The following is a 16,328-nucleotide window of genomic DNA, read 5'->3' as shown; positions in this document are numbered from 1 at the left end:
TTACGAAATTTCAGAAAGGACGGACTTATCCATGGTGACAGAGAGCAGATCATTCCTTAGGGGAAATGGCCCAGGCTGAATGGGGAGGGACAGAGGAAGGAAAGCAGAGGAGCTCAGGGAGCGTCCTGGGCAGGGGATGGTCCTCTCTGGGTCCTGCATTCCCAGGTGTGCACACGCGGACGCCCATCCCACGTGCATTTTAAATACATGCTGGTCAATGTCAATTATATCTCAGTAAAGCCACTTAAAAATTACAAGCTGTTTTGTAAAAAGATCATCTATCTCACTTTATGCTAGAAAAAATATTTTTTTCTTAGGAAGCTGTATTATGGGGAACACTTAGTAGAAGTGGGAGACTAAATTTCATCTTCACACATAGGTAAATGGGGGTTTTGGAAGGCCGAAGGATCCTGGCAAAAAATAAAACCCAAAGGCATCAAAATGCAGCACAGTGCTCCTGCTCCATCCCTCTTCCTTTCCTGAGTCTGAAACTTAAAGGAGGCTTTTAACGTAATTTTTTGGTAAAAACAAAGCATCAGTGGAATACTGTGGCAAATGACTTCGGTGCCTTCCTCCCCGCCCCTCTGCCTACTCCCCCAGCACCCCCAGAACAGAGGTCCTAGGGCAGAGAAGTCCGTCGAGAGTGCCTTCACACGTTGGCAGGCTAGAAGGGCTGGGCATTTCCACACAAAAAGATGTTTGCTTCCCTTGCATTTTGACTCTTAATTTTTGACGCAGTGGGGAACTCCATCACGGCTGCAGTTTAAAATGTGACAATGCCGTGAGTTCCGATTTCCTGGGTCACAGGGGTGTTATGACTGAAAACCAAAGGCAGTGCCTGCTGCTGCGGCCCTGGTCCACTCCCCCACCCGTGCACTTGTCTTTTCTCTGGCCAACTGCTTTCTGGCCTGATGGGGAGTCCCTCTGGGAGATGGAAGCTGGAATCTGTACAGCCTCTTTTCAGGCCCCTTGATTTTAATCAGAAATACACAATTATTCTTTTCCTCCAAATAGAGAAACTCAATCCCCATTTTAAATTCAATTATTGTAATTGCAGCATTCAGAAAAATAGCACATTCATTTTCTAATAAGAGATTGTGGATACCAAATTACTGCATATCATATGTCAAAACAGGAAACTTGAGACTGGCAGGCTAGTGGGTGTTTTTATCTTGGCAATTTGTATCTTCTTGCAGACAATCCTACCCTTGCTTGTTTGTGATATAGAAGACGGGGTTTTTAAGCTATCCTAAAATAAAAACTGTTGTTGGGTACAATTTAGGTTAAAATCCCAGTTATGAATATGATGAATTCTAAGAAGCGCAGAAGTAAAGACCGATATCCATTAAAGAGAAGAAAGAAGGCTCTGTGCCACGATCCTATGGAATGGTGGCTCGAGAGGCCTTCAGACCTTCTTGAACCACCATCTAGCATTTGGAAATCAGTTAGTTTCAAGCCACAATTTGATCTTTTTACCCAGGTTTTTCACTACCTTGTTTTTAAACACATGGTTGGTAAAAGTTGATAATGTGGCCATTATGTCCCGGCAACACGAGAGCACCATGTTCTCCTTTCCTGTTCAATCCCGCTCGCTTTAGCTGGCTTGAAGTAAGTCAAATGTAAAAAGAAATACTTCAGGATCTTGAGCTTCCTGGTTCTCTTAAGAGTAGCCTTACACTCTGATTTCTCCAAGTGTGTGTGTGTGTGTGTGTGTGTGATTTTCTGTGGGTCTCCCTTTATCAGTGATTCCTTGTCTTTCTCACAGTCAGCTCAGACCCACTGTCGTGCATTTAGTGGCCATTCCATCAACCCCCATGCACTTCTCCATCTCACCCATCAGATACTCTCCAGGACAGCCTCCCAGGTGCTTTGCTACTTGATTGTTGATTCAGCTTCCATGTATATTCACTGAGCACTACTAGGTGCCAGGGTCGGGCTGGAGCAGATGTGACTAGACTCTGAGCCACACTCGAGGAAACTGACCACCAGGGCTGGGGGTGCTGGAAGCCGACAGCTGATGTCTGCTGCAGGGTCAGAGTAGTCGGAAGCTGTCCTGTGCAAGGGGGCAGAGCAAGTCTAGTCTGTCAGGCTCATGAGTGCCTCCTAGTCCCTGGCCCGGGGGTCAGTACCTCTGAGAAGCTTACCTCTTCCCAGCATTAGATTATTAGGTTAATTTTGCTGGACCAATCCTGAAATCAGCCTTGCATGTACGTAATCTCTGTGCATAGGTCTCCAAATATTTCCAGTTCTGACTGGTCAGAATCTGTGGACAGATTGCAAAATGGCCGGCTTCCTAGTTGTACCAATAATCACTTGATGTTTTTTATATCCATTCTATCTATATTTATTTAGGTTGCCAATTTGAATTTGAGTGAATGTCTTAATAATGTCAAAGCCCATAAGTCATTACTGTGCTATATATAACTTGTAAGTTCAAACTCCAAATCTTCTATCTGTACATTTTACTGTAGTCTCTCTGTGTATGTTACTGACTACTCTTTAGCCAAAAAAAAAGTTCAACTATGTCCTCAAAAAAAAAAAAATTGTATGTGTCAAGAACATAAAGGAACATTTACTGAACTCGAGAGTGTCTTGCCTTCCTGGTATTCTGTCAGTGAAAGAAAACCATCATCACCAGGACCATCTCTGTTGTTGCTACTTCCTGCCTTTGTTGGGTGGTCGTTTCTGGTTTGGGGCAGCATGAGATCCAGTCTTCAAACCCCTCCCCAGCAGGAATCCTTGCAGAATATCATTTCCCCTCTGACAATACAATGGTACATAATTCAACCAACATTTAAATAAGTATTAAGTTACCCCATTTCTGTGTGTGATGTAACATATCTTTCATGGAAAGAGTTGGCAAGATTATTTCTTCCTGGCTGCTTTCACATGCTTGAATACACTTAATTCTCACAGAAGTCCCGTCAAGCATGTATCATCCCCATTTACAGGTTCAAAAGATGTGAAGCACCATCCCAAGCCTGCATGGCCATTAGATGGAGGGGTTGGAATTTGAACCTACGCCAGGCTCAGATTTCATGAGCCTTCTGTGAGTCGGACTCTGTGCTAGGCAATCCTTCTTGGGAGGCTGTCCTGTGAGGGGTAGGAATGGTCTGATGGCTAGTACCTGCTGCCCATAGTCACTGCAACCTCTTCTGTCTGAGCCTTCACACTTTGCCAGTCAACTGGGAAAGTATTTTCCAAGTAGTTTCTCTGTGTGGTGCACGAGAGGGAGGTGGTGTTACTGGCTATGAACATGAACTTTGGAGAACACAACTGGGTTTAAGTACTGTCTTTGCCATAGAAAACCTAAACTTCTCTCTCTCAGATGGAAGGGTATACAATTTCCCTTCCAGGTCAAGATTTTATTTATCTATTTATGTTGTAGTTGCAGATGGACATCATGCCTTTATTTTGTTTGTTTATTTTTATGTGCTGCTGAGGATTGAACCCTGGGCCTCACACGTGTGAGGCAAGTGCTCTGCCACTGAGCCACAGCCCCAGCCCACCAAGATTCTTCTTTACCAGCTGTTGGCAGGCATTTCTAGGGAAAAAACACTCTGGCATCCTCCCTGTGGAGGAGCCCTATCCTGGAGAAGCCATTTTGCCGAGGTAAAATGTGAAATGCACTTCAGGAGCCAGGCTTTTCCAAAACAGAACATTCAGAGCTGCCCTGCGCCATGGCTCTCCCTCTCCCTCTGCCTGAGGTGGACGTTGCCCCTCTGGCAGGGAATTGAATCATGGAGGTGCCACTTAGCATGGAAGGCAGCAGCTGCATTCAGCTACTCACCACCTCAGTGGATGGGAGGACGAAGGGTTTGCAGCAGCTTCATTACCTGGGGAAGAAGAACCCGGAGCTACAGGCACTTTAAGAAAGATGCTTTTACTTTGAGTGTTGGAGAAAATAGAACAATTACCTATTGAAGGCAAAGTGGATGAAAAACACCTCTGTTCTTACAACCCTGATCATTTAATCTATTCATGTTCCTTCTGCCTTCCTGAAGACGACGCAGGCCAGACGTCTGCTCCTGCCGGCTGTGTAGTCCTTCTCCGGGCAGACACATGGTGACTGCCTGGAGGTCCCAGCCAAGGGCTCACATTTCCTGCTCCTCAGAGGTCAGAAGCTCTACAGGCAGCATCACCCATGCGGAAGGAGCCACAGGAGGGGAGGGGTCCACAACCACTAAGCCATTGGGCATCTTGTAGGGTGTGCAAGATGATACCAGGCCCTGTGAGGATTTTAGGGAGAGCCATGCTGCCCTCTGAGGAACTTGCCCCCGGCCTGGGGGAGCAGGGTTGGTATCTAGAATCAGTGAACAATTCTATTCTGTTTCAACTGGAGCCAGGTAGATTGTAAGCATCTGGCTCACACTTAAAAGAAAAGATACTGTCTTTGTTGAAGAATGAATGCTATCTAACATGTATTAAGGGCTTCCCATGTGTCAGGCCGTGTTCTAGCCATTAGTGCTCATTATGTAGACTCACACACTTTATATAGTAACTCAGTTAATGTTCTCCATAACTCGAGGTAGGTGTGCTCAGTAGTCCCTGTGATAGATGGTGAAACTGAGGCACAGAGACATTAATTACCTGTCAGAGGCCTCACAGGTCATATGCACAGAACCAGAATTTGAACCCAGGCCATCTGGCTCCACAGTTACACATGAAGGACAGGAGTGGGTCTTGCCAAGAGCCTGTTGGCATCGTGATCCATGCTGAAAGCTACCAGGGTTTGTTACCTGCTTGTCTGCTTCTGTTCCCTGAATCTTCAGCCCCCTCTCCCTTTCCAGAACACAGGCCACTTGAGCCACCCTTCTGTGATTCCGCCCCACCTCTCCCCTGCCCGCCAGGCCCCTCATTTGTAGTTTCTCTTACTGAGCACATTTCTAAACGAGGACGGTTGCTCTGCTTTAAGGACGTACAAATGGCTTGCCCTCACCTGTCAAGCATGATCCTTGTATTTTACCAGGCCCATTATGAACGCAATCTTTCTGTCGAAAATTTGCATACCTCCTTTCTTGAAAAGTAATGACAGCAATTTCTTTCCCTCCGCTCACTTTCTGAGTGTCTCATTTAACGGCACCTGTGAAACCGACAGGCACAGAGATGAGAAGTGAAAGAGAGCAGTTGATTAAATCATCATCAAGTCGGGCCTCAGAAAGTCAATTCTGCTTGCCGTCTGCAATGATATCCTTTTATCTTAAAGTAATGAGCTATGGCACTTTTGCATCGGGTAATGCGATAAGTTCTATTAGCATGTTCCATTTGCCTCACAAGCAAGGGCAAGTCATTTTAGCTAGCTCATATCACTGCAATCAAAGCAATTGGCTTCCCAGGCAGAGAAGAAAGGGAAAAGGCTCAGGGTGATTTCTATGGATCACAACACAGCGGAAAAAATAGACACTTGTATTATTTTAACCCATAACATACTTTTCCTTTTTACTCATCAGCAAATTTGGGCTTTATTAGCTAACACAGGACTCCAGAAAAAAATAAGCTTTAGTTGAAATGCCTGGGGGGCTCCACCCCAACCCAGGGCCACAAACAACCAGGATATGGAAAGGAAAAAGTGTAGCCTTCCAGGGTCACACCCACAGTTCTGCCAAGCAGGGTGACCTACACCCACCCCCTCCCCAACACGGTGTCTCCTAGGAAGCCCTTGCTGCACGGTGTCTTCAAAGTCATTGGTAATCAGTCCCCAGTCAGATACGGATTAATGCCATTGATGACTTAGAATCAGTAAATCAGTGACAAAAGAGGCAAAGAATCTGTTGCTTAAGCTTAAAAGAGATCATTTACAAGCCACCAGCCCTGACTGTCAGTTGTACCTTTGGACAAGAAACTCCTTTTCCTGAGTTTGGCAGCCATTGAGGTTTGCGGGCTGTAGGTTTTCAGTTGGTTTCATCTCTGGGGTTTAGGCATGTTTACACTTGGCAAAAATGTGACTTCCTTTCCTCAGAGGGGAAAAACTGCTGACCTCTCCAAAGAATTGCAAAATATTCACTCTCCCCTCACTTCCAAAAACCCAATTTTTTTAATAATCTGAGTGGAAATTTACAGCATGCAGATTGTGTTATGAAATATACCTGGACTTGGAAGTTGTAGTAAGTGGGAAAATGTGGAGAATTAATTTGTGAGCTTTCAGACTTCAGGTTTAAGCAACCTGATATCTATCAACATATTTGCACTTCTAATAAGTGCTCATAATGGACTTGCACATAGTAGGCTCTTTAATATTATTTGTTGAATGAAAATCTGTGATTGTCTGGTTGGTGCTGGAGGGGGAACAGGATGTGTTCCCTTCACCCCCTCGGATCACACATTTGATTCACGTTGGTTCCTGGAGCTCTGGCCATTTCAAACTCAGAACGTGTAAACTGCCAGATTCCAACAACTCTGTATAGGAATGTGAGGTTATCAGTTCCGAATTCCAGAAGCCTCTGAAGGTTTGCCCCGTTTGTCTGCTGAATGGCTGAGATTGGAGGCCTCCTTGTTCCCAAATGGGCTCATGTAATGGTCAGAAGCTCCGTCCTTCTAAGTTGTTGTTTGGAACATGCATCTTTTAATTAGACTTTCGTGTCATCCAAGTTATTTTTTATTTGATCAGGTATTGTTATTGTTGAGGTAGAGGTGAGAGCCAGTGACATCATTTAACTGTCAGTAAAAGAACCTTAAATTGTTTTCAGGATTAAGATGTTCTTTTTATTTCAGGGACTCCAGGAGCTTTAAATTTCACATAAAATCCAAAACCCGCATAAAAGCAATCTAAATGAATATGGGTGTGGTGGTACTCACCTGTAATCCCAGCAACTCTGAGGCCAAGGCAGGAGACCCACAAGTTCCAGGCCAGCCTGGGCCACTTAGTAAAACCCTGTCTCAAGGTAAACAATCAAAAGGGCTGGGGAGGTAACCCAGTGGCACAGCACCTCTGCTCTCTGTCCCCAGAACCAGCAGCAGAGCAGTCCACGGGCCGTGAGACAAGAGTTGGGTGGCAGGCGCCGAAGACGAGCAAGGCACCTGTGTTCAGCCACCAGGTTGCCTCCTCAAGCCTTTAAATAAGATAATAAATATCACATTTTCTGCAGGTGGCTTCTTCTAAAATTGCTTTTAGGTGAGGGATGTCTTTATGGTCTTAGATAAACCACCTGCCCCAGAGGGGAATCGGTTTGTTTTGTCACTGGCCAAGTTAAATTGTTCTTGATGTTAGATGCTGTGGTTTACAAGTTGGGGTTCCCCCTCATTTTCCTCTCATTTCCTTTAGGCAGAAAGAAGAATAAAATAACTTTGTTCAGCAATGGTGTTCAGCCCTGACATCTATGGTGGCAATGATAAATGGATTTGAGATACGAAATAACTGTTCCAGCAAGGTCCATTGAGCAGAATAGAGAGCAGTGCCCTCCTCAATGTCATTGTATGTGATATATTCAATGATTGCCACTCTCTGCTTAGGAATGCATTCCATCACAAGGCACCTACAATTCCATCACGTTCCCACATCCTGAATGAGGCAGAGAGGTGTCATAGACCTTGACTTATTTCAGTTTGGTCCAAATTCTTAAAATACACATATTGAGATTTTTCCAAATGAAAACACATGATGTTTGTTTTTGAGAATGTAAAATAACATCATAATCACACATTTCTTGGGCCTTTAGTGGGAGACTTTTTCTTCTGTTCCCCACCCCCAGGCTCTCTCTGCAGTTCTAACCCTGCCAGTGTGTTCAGACATGCTCTCCCTGTGTGAAGCAGTCAGATTAATGCTCCCTCTACTTTTGATCTCTGGAGTCACCTGTCTTTTACATCCTGCTTTACTTATGCTGCACGGAATCAGCACAGTTTAAACGCTTCTCTAGAAGAATGAGGTTGGCTGACTTACCAGTGTGATGGAGCACCTGCCTTGTCCCCAGGCGTGGAAATACAAATGGGACGAGACACGGCCCCTAGCCCACGAGTCGTTCTAGGAAGGAAGGCTATGGCAAACAACAAAACATGGTTTTCTACAAGAGCACTGGAAGAGTCAGAGAAGGAACTGTATTGTTTGAGGTTTTTTGGGCGGGGAGTGTACTAGGACTTGAACCCAGGCGTGCTTAACCACTTAGCCATATCCCCAGCTCTTTTTATATTTTATTTTGAGTCAGGGTCTCACGAAGCTGCTTAGGGCCTTGCTAAGTTGCTGAGGCCAGCTTTGACCTTGTGACCCTCTTGCCTCAACCTCCCCAGCTGCTGGGATTTCAGGCATGAACCACCACACCCAGTAAGAAACTGTATTTTTAAGATGAAAAGCGGATTTGGGGGTAAAATTTGGAGGAATAGAATTTCAGGCAGAGGGAACTGTTAAGTGCAAAGAAAGTGCAGCCTGCAGGTCAGAGTGTTCCTACAGTGGCTGGAGCAGGGTGTGTTAGGGTCGGGCTGCTCGACAGGTGCATGCAGCTCCAGGCCAGGCCTATAAGAGGGGCACAGCCATGGCAAGTCAGCGTTGAAAAACTCTAGAACAATCCTATAGCATAATTTCTTGTCTCTTAAATCTAAAAATAAAAATTTGTTTTTTTTCATTTTTCCAGAAATTCATCTTGTATTAAACATATATAATATGTGCATATGTGTGTGCATACAATCACACACACACACACACACACACACATATTTTTTTAACAGCCTATTTGTTGTCCAGTCCGATATTGAACTCATGGGTTCAAGTGATCCACCTGGCTCATTTTATATTGTATTTTACAAAAATATCACTCAACATATTGGAAAGTAAAGGAAGCCAAAAAACCAAACCAAACCATCCTTGGCCACAGAAAGCTCAGGAAGCACTGGGTTGAGGGAGAGGGGTTAGATTTGAGGTCTTCATAGGCCTTGGGAGAAGGAAGCATCATCACATGGAAATCTGGAGATGCACTCTGGCCAAGAAGAACTTGGCTTAGGAAAGGAAGGGTGGACAGACCCTAGAGAGCTGTCATGAGCCTGTTGTAATGATAAACACAACCCTGAGCTGAAGCTGGGGCCACTGCCGTAGAGATGGAGAGGATTTAGAAGGTGGAGTCGAGGACATCGGCTGAGAGAGGAGCCTGCTGTGCTGTGGATGATGGAAGGTGATGGCAAGGCTCTCGGCTGTGCAGCTGAGTGACTGCGGGATGATCTGCTTCCAGGCACCGCCCAGGAAAGGCGCAGGTTTCAGGATGCAGACAATGTGGGATCCAGATTTGGATGGACTCCCAGCACAGTCTTCCCGTGCCTCAGGAGGGAGGTCGACGTAGCAAACAGCAGTGTAACAGGCGGCCTCTGCCCCCGTGTGCCCTGCACCGCTGGCCGTCAGCTGTTCATGTGTGTTGACTCATTTTATTCTTGCCTATTCAAAATGCTAGTATTGGCCACATCTTACAAATAAATAAATGGACGCACAGGGTTCAGATAACCTTCCCAAAGCCACCTAGCTGGCAAATGTGGGCCTTGAGGTTTTTTTAGACTCAGTGTTTCTGGAACCAAGGGACTCTTCAGGGTCTCCCCTGGAAAGAGAGAAAAACTACAGCAATACAGACGTAATTTTGGGAGACAGTGGCATTAAAGAATATGCAGGGAAGGAAGGGCTGTGAAAAGGTCCCAGGACAGAGCAGCATTCGGGTGGGTGCAAAGGGACAGCTTCCAAGATGTCCACCTGAAACACCGAGCACCCAGCACTTGGGATTTTCAGAATTAGATTATGTTACAATCCACAATGTAGTGCAGCCATTCTGTAAGTGATGTTCCAGGTCAAATATGACCAACTAAATCAAAATATTTGACATATGTGCAAATAAAAGCAGGTTGCAAAATGTTAGGAATTGATTTTCATTTCTTAAATGGGGAGGAGAGCTGTGCATGGTTCCTTGAAAGAAAATGCTAGAAAGAATGACACTCGTGTGCTCACATGTTCACCCGTGCATTCACAAATGCATCCAATGAGCACGTATTTTTAAACAGGGAAACATTGAGTGAGTGGGGGTCCGTCTAAAGAGCCCTGGGGGAGGGGCTTAACTGGGAAAAGAAGAGGTGTCCCCACAGGTCACATCCACTCCTGGAGCTGCGGGGAAGAGAAGGCTCAGATGGTGTCGCATGTGGCCATGTTGGGGTGGTCAAGACTTTTGCAGGCAGCCAGTGTCCTCCTGAGTCTGCCCTGTGGCTGAGGTCGGCAGTCTGTGCATCCTGTTTTCCTGTCTGTCTGTAGTGGTTTGGGTCCTGTCTCGGCAGGACCCAGGGCCTGCAGTCCTTCCCGGGAGTGAAAGGGCTAGTTGTTGCTTTTCATTTCTTCCTTTTAAGATGGAGAAAATATTTTGGGCTTCTCACAAGGGGCTTTGAAACCTTGTCATGGAGAGGACCCATCACCTCAAGCTGGTGGGTGGTGTGCACCCTGTTTGCTAATAAACCAAAGCAGGACCCTCGTGTCAAAATGCTGGAACCGGCTGGATCAACTGGGACCCCTTCCTGCATTTGAGCTGCCCTTTCCACTTCCCAGCCTCATCGGCACCCAGACCTGAACTGGGAGGTGGTCCGCGTGAACTCCTAAAAGTGGGAGTGGGCATCTAGGGATCAAGGGCAGATACTTCTTCCTTTAATCTATGAAGACCAAGAATCCCTTGGCCACAAATCCACCAAAGACACAACACAGGGTATGAGAGCGGACAGTGCGTGAAATGTGAACTTGAGACCATGAATTCTGCCCATGTGACTCCATCACAGCCTCCTTTTTTTCCTAAAGCAGACCCATAAAGTGCTGCCAGCCAAGCAGAAATCCTCCTCAGGCCCGAGGCTGGCCTTCCGTCTGGGCTTGTCAACAAACCCCCTTTATGAGTGGAACAGGCCTCTTGTATGTGTCGCGCTCCTGGCTCCTCACCGAGTGCGCTAGGAGCCAGGCAAGGCAAACGCTGGGCGCTGTTTGCTGAGTGCGTTTATTGCCTTTGCATAATTTATGAGCTGGAGGGTTGACCATCATTCGTCTCTGCCAGGGGCTGGCACTCGAGGCTCCAGAGAGCGGAGCTGTAAATTGGATGGTGCGCTCCTGCTGAGCTCACGGCAAAATCCTCGGGTCAGTATGGGAATTTAATACCAGAAATGGAACTGTTTTCTCAGCGCACCATGTGGGCCCCGGCGCAGCGGAGACGGTCTTGGCAGACTCCACGGCTGGCCCGCCGAGGAGCTGTCACTCACCCGCGTGTTGTGTGGGGAGCCTGAGCATTTTTAATCGGCTTGGCATCCGTGCTGCTTCCATAATGGATACCAGTAGGTCTCAGTTCTTCACCATATGCTTAGCTCTGGAGACAAGGTGCTTCTGGGTATATCAGTAATTACTTGATGCAGAATTAAGTGGACCTTGAAATTAGAACTGGACTGTTGGAAAGCAGGAAGCTTAACACTTTGATAGAAATAACCATTCCCAGGGATATCCTGCTGTTGGGACGGGGGCAGGCATCGGTTCTCTCCCAGGCTCCCCAGCACTTCTCCCTCATGCGCACAGAGCCTCAGGGGTGTGGGCAAATGCTCTGCCGCGGCCCTCGGCTGTCCCTGATCACCTCCCGAGGAGACAGAGAATCTGGAGAAGGAGCCCCGCCTGGCAAAGAGCTCCTCTCCTCCTCACCTCCTGCACCATGCCTTGCCACTCCTGAAAACGTGCCCAGGACTGAGGGGCCTCCAGGAGGGCTCGATTAAAGGCAAGGGGAGGTACACTGCGAGGAGAACACCACTGTCCTCAACCATCTGTTGGTTGGGGCCTTTGGAGGCTTCATTTCGCCCATTTTCTTCCACAGCTCATTTGACTTATTGTAGTAGAAAAATCCCTCATCAGGCTAAAGAGCATGGCTTAAGGTCATCTGAAGCTGGAAGAGGGCTGGAGGGGTGTGGTTGTCCTTGGTCGAACCATGGTCACTGATAGTTAATGATCCTGTGGCGCTCAGGAGCTGAGAGGAGGGGGAGGACACGTCCCAGCCCTCCAGTCTGTAAGATCGCAGTGCAAGTCCTCAACTCCTCTTGGGTGGAGTGCTGGTGTGAAAAGAGGAAGTAGTCACCAAACTGTCCACTTGGAGTGGGCTCTTACATCACCTTCCATTGAAGATGCTCCAACAGTGGCCTAAGTAATAAGATCACTTACTGTTTTCTGAACGAAAACATCCAGAGGCAGCTGCTCTGAGGGGTTCAGTGGCTCTGCTCTCCGCCTTCCGTTCCCTTGCAACATCCAGCTTGTGTACTTAGGCTTTTTGCCACAATTTTGCAAGATGGCTGCTGTGGATCTGGACATCACATCTCACACAGTCATGTTGAAAGGCAAGTTGCACATGGTTCCTACCTTTTTCTTTGCATTGAGAAGAGAAGATCTTTTTCTAGAACTCTCAGCAGACTTCAAATCTCATTTTTTAAAATTTATATATGACATCGAAATGCATTATAATTCTTATTACACATATAAAGTGTAATTTTTCATATCTCTGGTTGTACACACGGTGTATTCACACCAATTCGTGTCTTCATACCTGTACTTTAGATAGTAATGATCATCACATTCCACCATCATTAATTACCCCATGCCCCCTCCCTTCCCCTCCCACCCCTCTGCCCTATCTAGAGTTCGTCTATTCCTCCCTTGCTCCCGCTCCCTACCCCACTATGAATCAGCCTCCTTATATCAAAGGAAACATTCAGCATTTGGTTTTTTGGGATTGGCTAACTTCACTTAGCATTGTCTTCTTGCAAATGCCATGATTTTATTCTCTTTTATTGCTGAGTAATATTCCATTATGAAAGGAGAAAAAGAATACCTACGTTTTCCACCTCAGAGGGTCAGGACTAGGGAAAGGGAGTTACAAGTGGCTGTGGGTGTACCCGGCAGTGGCCACTCGACAGCACAGCCGCTTCCCATTTCTGTCCATACCTCTGTCAACGCCCATGTCCAGGTGGCCACACTGAAAACCTTGGTGTCACCCTAGACCAGCCCTGGTGCTGGCCTCCCATCTCCATGTGTCATTGAGTGCTGCTGGTTCTCCTTCAGGATGGCTCCACCATCTGTTCCTCCCTCTCCCACGCCAGGCCCTCCTAGGTGGCAGTGATTACTGGGTGACAACCGGTATTCAGTGGAGATGACTCTTAGCATGGGGTGACCTAGTTCCCCCCTGTGCATCCTCTCTCCTCTACCCCACCCCATGCCAAGAGCCCTCTTGATGGAGTGCGCTCTGAGCATGCCACAGCCCTGCTAAACTGCGCCTAGCTGAGGGCATCCACCGTCTTGGGTAATGCTCTCGCAATGCATAGCATTATTTTCTCAGTGGCTGTTGAGTGAGTGAATGGATATATATATCTGCTGAGCATTTTCTCTAACAAAACACACTCCCCTTTTTAAAATCCAGTATTGATTTACATAACTCTTTTGATATTTAAAAAGAGGTGTTCTTTTTCCTTGACTCGCAATGGGGAACCCAAAGCTTGAGTTAACTGTCCTTCTCTGGCTGCCCCACAGCCAGCTTCACAGTTGGAGTTTGAGACTTGTTGGGCTTGGTGTGGTCTGTGCCCCTGGTGGTTCCCTGCCCAGGCTGTGGGTTTGTCACCTTGCCCTTCCATGGCATGTTTTCTGCAGGGAGTGTTCCTTCTGTTCTCGGGGGTCACAAATGGAGCCTTGCCCCTTATATTCTGTTTCCTTCAATATTGAAAAGGCAGTGTCCAGAGATTTACCTCCTTTCCTTTAGAAAAGCACCAGGAGAAATTCCCGAAGTTGAAGGTAGAAAGTCTGTCATGAAATTGATTTTGCTCAGATCCCATTTAGGAATCACATTTCCTCCATCCGTGGCCGGGCTGGCTCCTACTGGGAGCCCCGTCTGCTGAGCTGTGCTGTGGAGGGGCTCACGGTGGGACCAGCACCTGCTGCCCTGACTGTGAGGGAGCCCCGAGGTACAGGCATCAGGTGGCCTCAACAGGACAGCGTTCCACCTCTGGTCCTGTTCCCTCACCCTTGGGCTGAAGAAACTGCAGCTCACAATATATTTCCTATTTCCTTTACTTGTCTTGCCCTTTTCAGGAGCAGAAATAGCAAAAGCAAAAGCATAGTCATTGCACTAACCTTTATTCTCTTCTCTTCGTTTTCAGTGTGACAGTGACAGTGACCAGGAAGAGAAGGTAAGACCCCCCCCCCACCCGCCGTGGGCATAGTACCCAACAGGCCATGAGCACCATAGTGCTCCTTCAGGCAGCCGTGGGTGGGGTGCCAGCTTCTTGCTGAGAGCACCTGTTCCCTCCTGAGATGGGCATCGTTCACAGTGACCTCCTGTAAGAGGCAACACGTGTAGCTTGTGAGACCCACTATTTAAAACAAGCTCCTTAACATTGCCTGCATGTGACACATGTGACACTGTTCACTTTATGGAAGGCTACTAGAGACCCAGCACATTTTTAAAGAAATCCTGTTAGAATCCATGGTGGCAACATTGAACTTGCTAGCTGTGAAGCCATTTTCTGCCTTGCTCTTACTGGCCTGTTTGCCTCCTCCGGTTTTCTGTATGTGTGGCCTTCCTAACAGAAATGTCCAGGGCAGTGTGTCCAGACATCCCATGGGGGTTGGGGTGGACAGGTGGGAGCTGCTGTCTTCTGTGGGTGGATGGCCGGGGGAGGGCAGTTCTTCCAGCAGGTGCAGCCTCTGTGTGTCCAGATCAGCATGGATCCAGAAGAGAAGCTCAGTATTTGAGCTTCCAGAAGATTGGACCACAACCTGGTAAAGTGAGCTTTCTGCTGCCTGAAACAAAGTGGTTATGTACTTGGTCTCTCTTTCTCCCTATCCCAATCTGCCAACCAAACTCCTCTGAGTTTTTATTGCTGTTTTATGTTTTTAACAAAGTTACTTGAGCATCACGTTTTCTATAATGCTTGGCCCAAAAGGAGGGACGGTCCTGCCCCCCGCCCCCCCCTCCCCGTTTCCAAGTTTGTGCTCTGACTCTGAGCTCCTAAGTTCTTGCAGATTTTACTCAGAATCCTGTAGTTGCATTTATTGAGCTCTCTGCGTCCAGCCCAGGAATTTTCCCTTCTTCTCTGTGCCGGTCTCCAGGAGAGATCCAAAGGCTCTTGTTCTGCACTGTCGTTAATTTGAATTCAGCATATGTAGCCTGTTATAAAATGCGAGACATCATCATTTGAGCAGGTCAAGCATATTCAGATGAAGACAAATGGTGCTTATTTGATTTCCTTAAAATCAGGAAATGAAAAAAGTGCTCTCTGGAGAAATCATGTTCTGCCTGACTTGGATGATAGACCAATGCATGTCCCCCAGATAAGAACAGGCTCTCGCCTGGAGGTTTTTATCTCTGAAGGACGGCCAGGACTGTCAGCTTGCTGACATGTGCATTATCCATGTCACTTTAAACAAAGTGACCTATGGAAGGGTGCACTGTGCTGTGACATGGTAATGGGCTGTTGGATGACAGGGAGAGTACACTCTGGAAGGGGCTGTGGGTTATTCTTTTGTTTAACTGACAAGTAGGAACTTCCTCCCTCCAGCCCCTGCGAGTCTCAGCTCCTTGGAAGTAGGACCCCTGGTGTCTCAGGCAGCCAGTGTGTAGTGGGTGCCAGGGATGAGTGAACAGCAATAATGCTTCAGCATTCCCAGTGTGGTCAGTGCCCACTGAGCCACCAGTCACGTTCACACGTGGCAGTTATTGTCTAGCTCTGTCAGATGTTGCTGGCACCCAGAGAGGACGGGAACCTTCTGGCCATTCCAGGAAATCTGTGGGTGGTGGGGCTCTCACTTCCCAGGTCTGGCACTTCTCCAAGTAAATGGGCCTCACGCAGGGTTTGACAAGGCAGACTTCCTTCTCAGGAAGGAAACGTGGATTCCAGGGGCATCGAGGTCAGCAGTGGAGGTGGGAGGGTGCTGCAGTGCGCTCCTGAGTCTGGCTCTGCCGTCGCGGTCTTGGCTGCATCCTCAGGTCCCCCGGGAAGCTCTTCCAGTGCCAGTGCCTAGGCCTCCCCAAGGTCGACGATCACAGAGGTGGTCACCTAGCTCTGGTAATTTCTAGAATTAAGTTACTTGTGGCTGTCACAGGGAGCTGGGGGCCACGGGCCTTCCTGTATGCTGGGTAGGCCTTGGCTGTCACCTGGATTCCCGAGCCGTCGCCGGCTCTCCTGAGTGCAGTAAGAAGCAAAGGTCCAAGTGAGGGGGCCGTGGGAAGGCAGCACCCCCCCCCCCCACTCAGCTTAGAGGACTACAGGGCAATAAGGAAAACTAACAGGTGCCCACAGGGGTGGAGCGCTCACCTGGCACGCACGAGGCCCTGGGTTCGATCCTCAGCACCACGTAAAGATAAAATGAAGGTATTGTT

The 16,328-nt window shown here is 47.6% G+C and overlaps 1 protein-coding gene and 1 long non-coding RNA gene across 6 annotated transcripts in view; one reads left to right on the top strand and one right to left on the bottom strand.

Moving 5' to 3' along the window:
* LOC139702917 (uncharacterized) overlaps positions 1–7,952 on the bottom strand; it is an 11,488-nt gene extending 3,536 nt beyond the window's left edge. The window contains exons 1-2 of one of the 2 annotated variants that reach the window (XR_011705467.1): positions 7,877–7,952; positions 4,940–5,083 (exon numbers count right to left, since the gene is read on the bottom strand). This is a non-coding gene — a long non-coding RNA (uncharacterized lncRNA). The remainder of the gene's footprint in view (positions 1–4,939; positions 5,084–7,876) is intronic. The other variant, XR_011705466.1, reaches the window with a different exon arrangement.
* The window catches only part of Auts2 (activator of transcription and developmental regulator AUTS2), a 1,136,204-nt gene that overhangs the window by 820,429 nt on the left and 299,447 nt on the right, over positions 1–16,328 (top strand). For all 4 annotated transcript variants that reach the window (XM_027948695.2, XM_071605467.1, XM_027948694.2 and 1 more), the window contains exon 5: positions 14,107–14,136. In XM_027948695.2, coding sequence (XP_027804496.1) covers positions 14,107–14,136 — 30 coding nt within the window. The remainder of the gene's footprint in view (positions 1–14,106; positions 14,137–16,328) is intronic.

Source organism: Marmota flaviventris, chromosome 19 (assembly GCF_047511675.1).
Source record: "Marmota flaviventris isolate mMarFla1 chromosome 19, mMarFla1.hap1, whole genome shotgun sequence".
Taxonomy (NCBI): Eukaryota; Metazoa; Chordata; class Mammalia; order Rodentia; family Sciuridae; genus Marmota; species Marmota flaviventris.
This window is presented reverse-complemented; position numbering and strand designations above follow the sequence as displayed.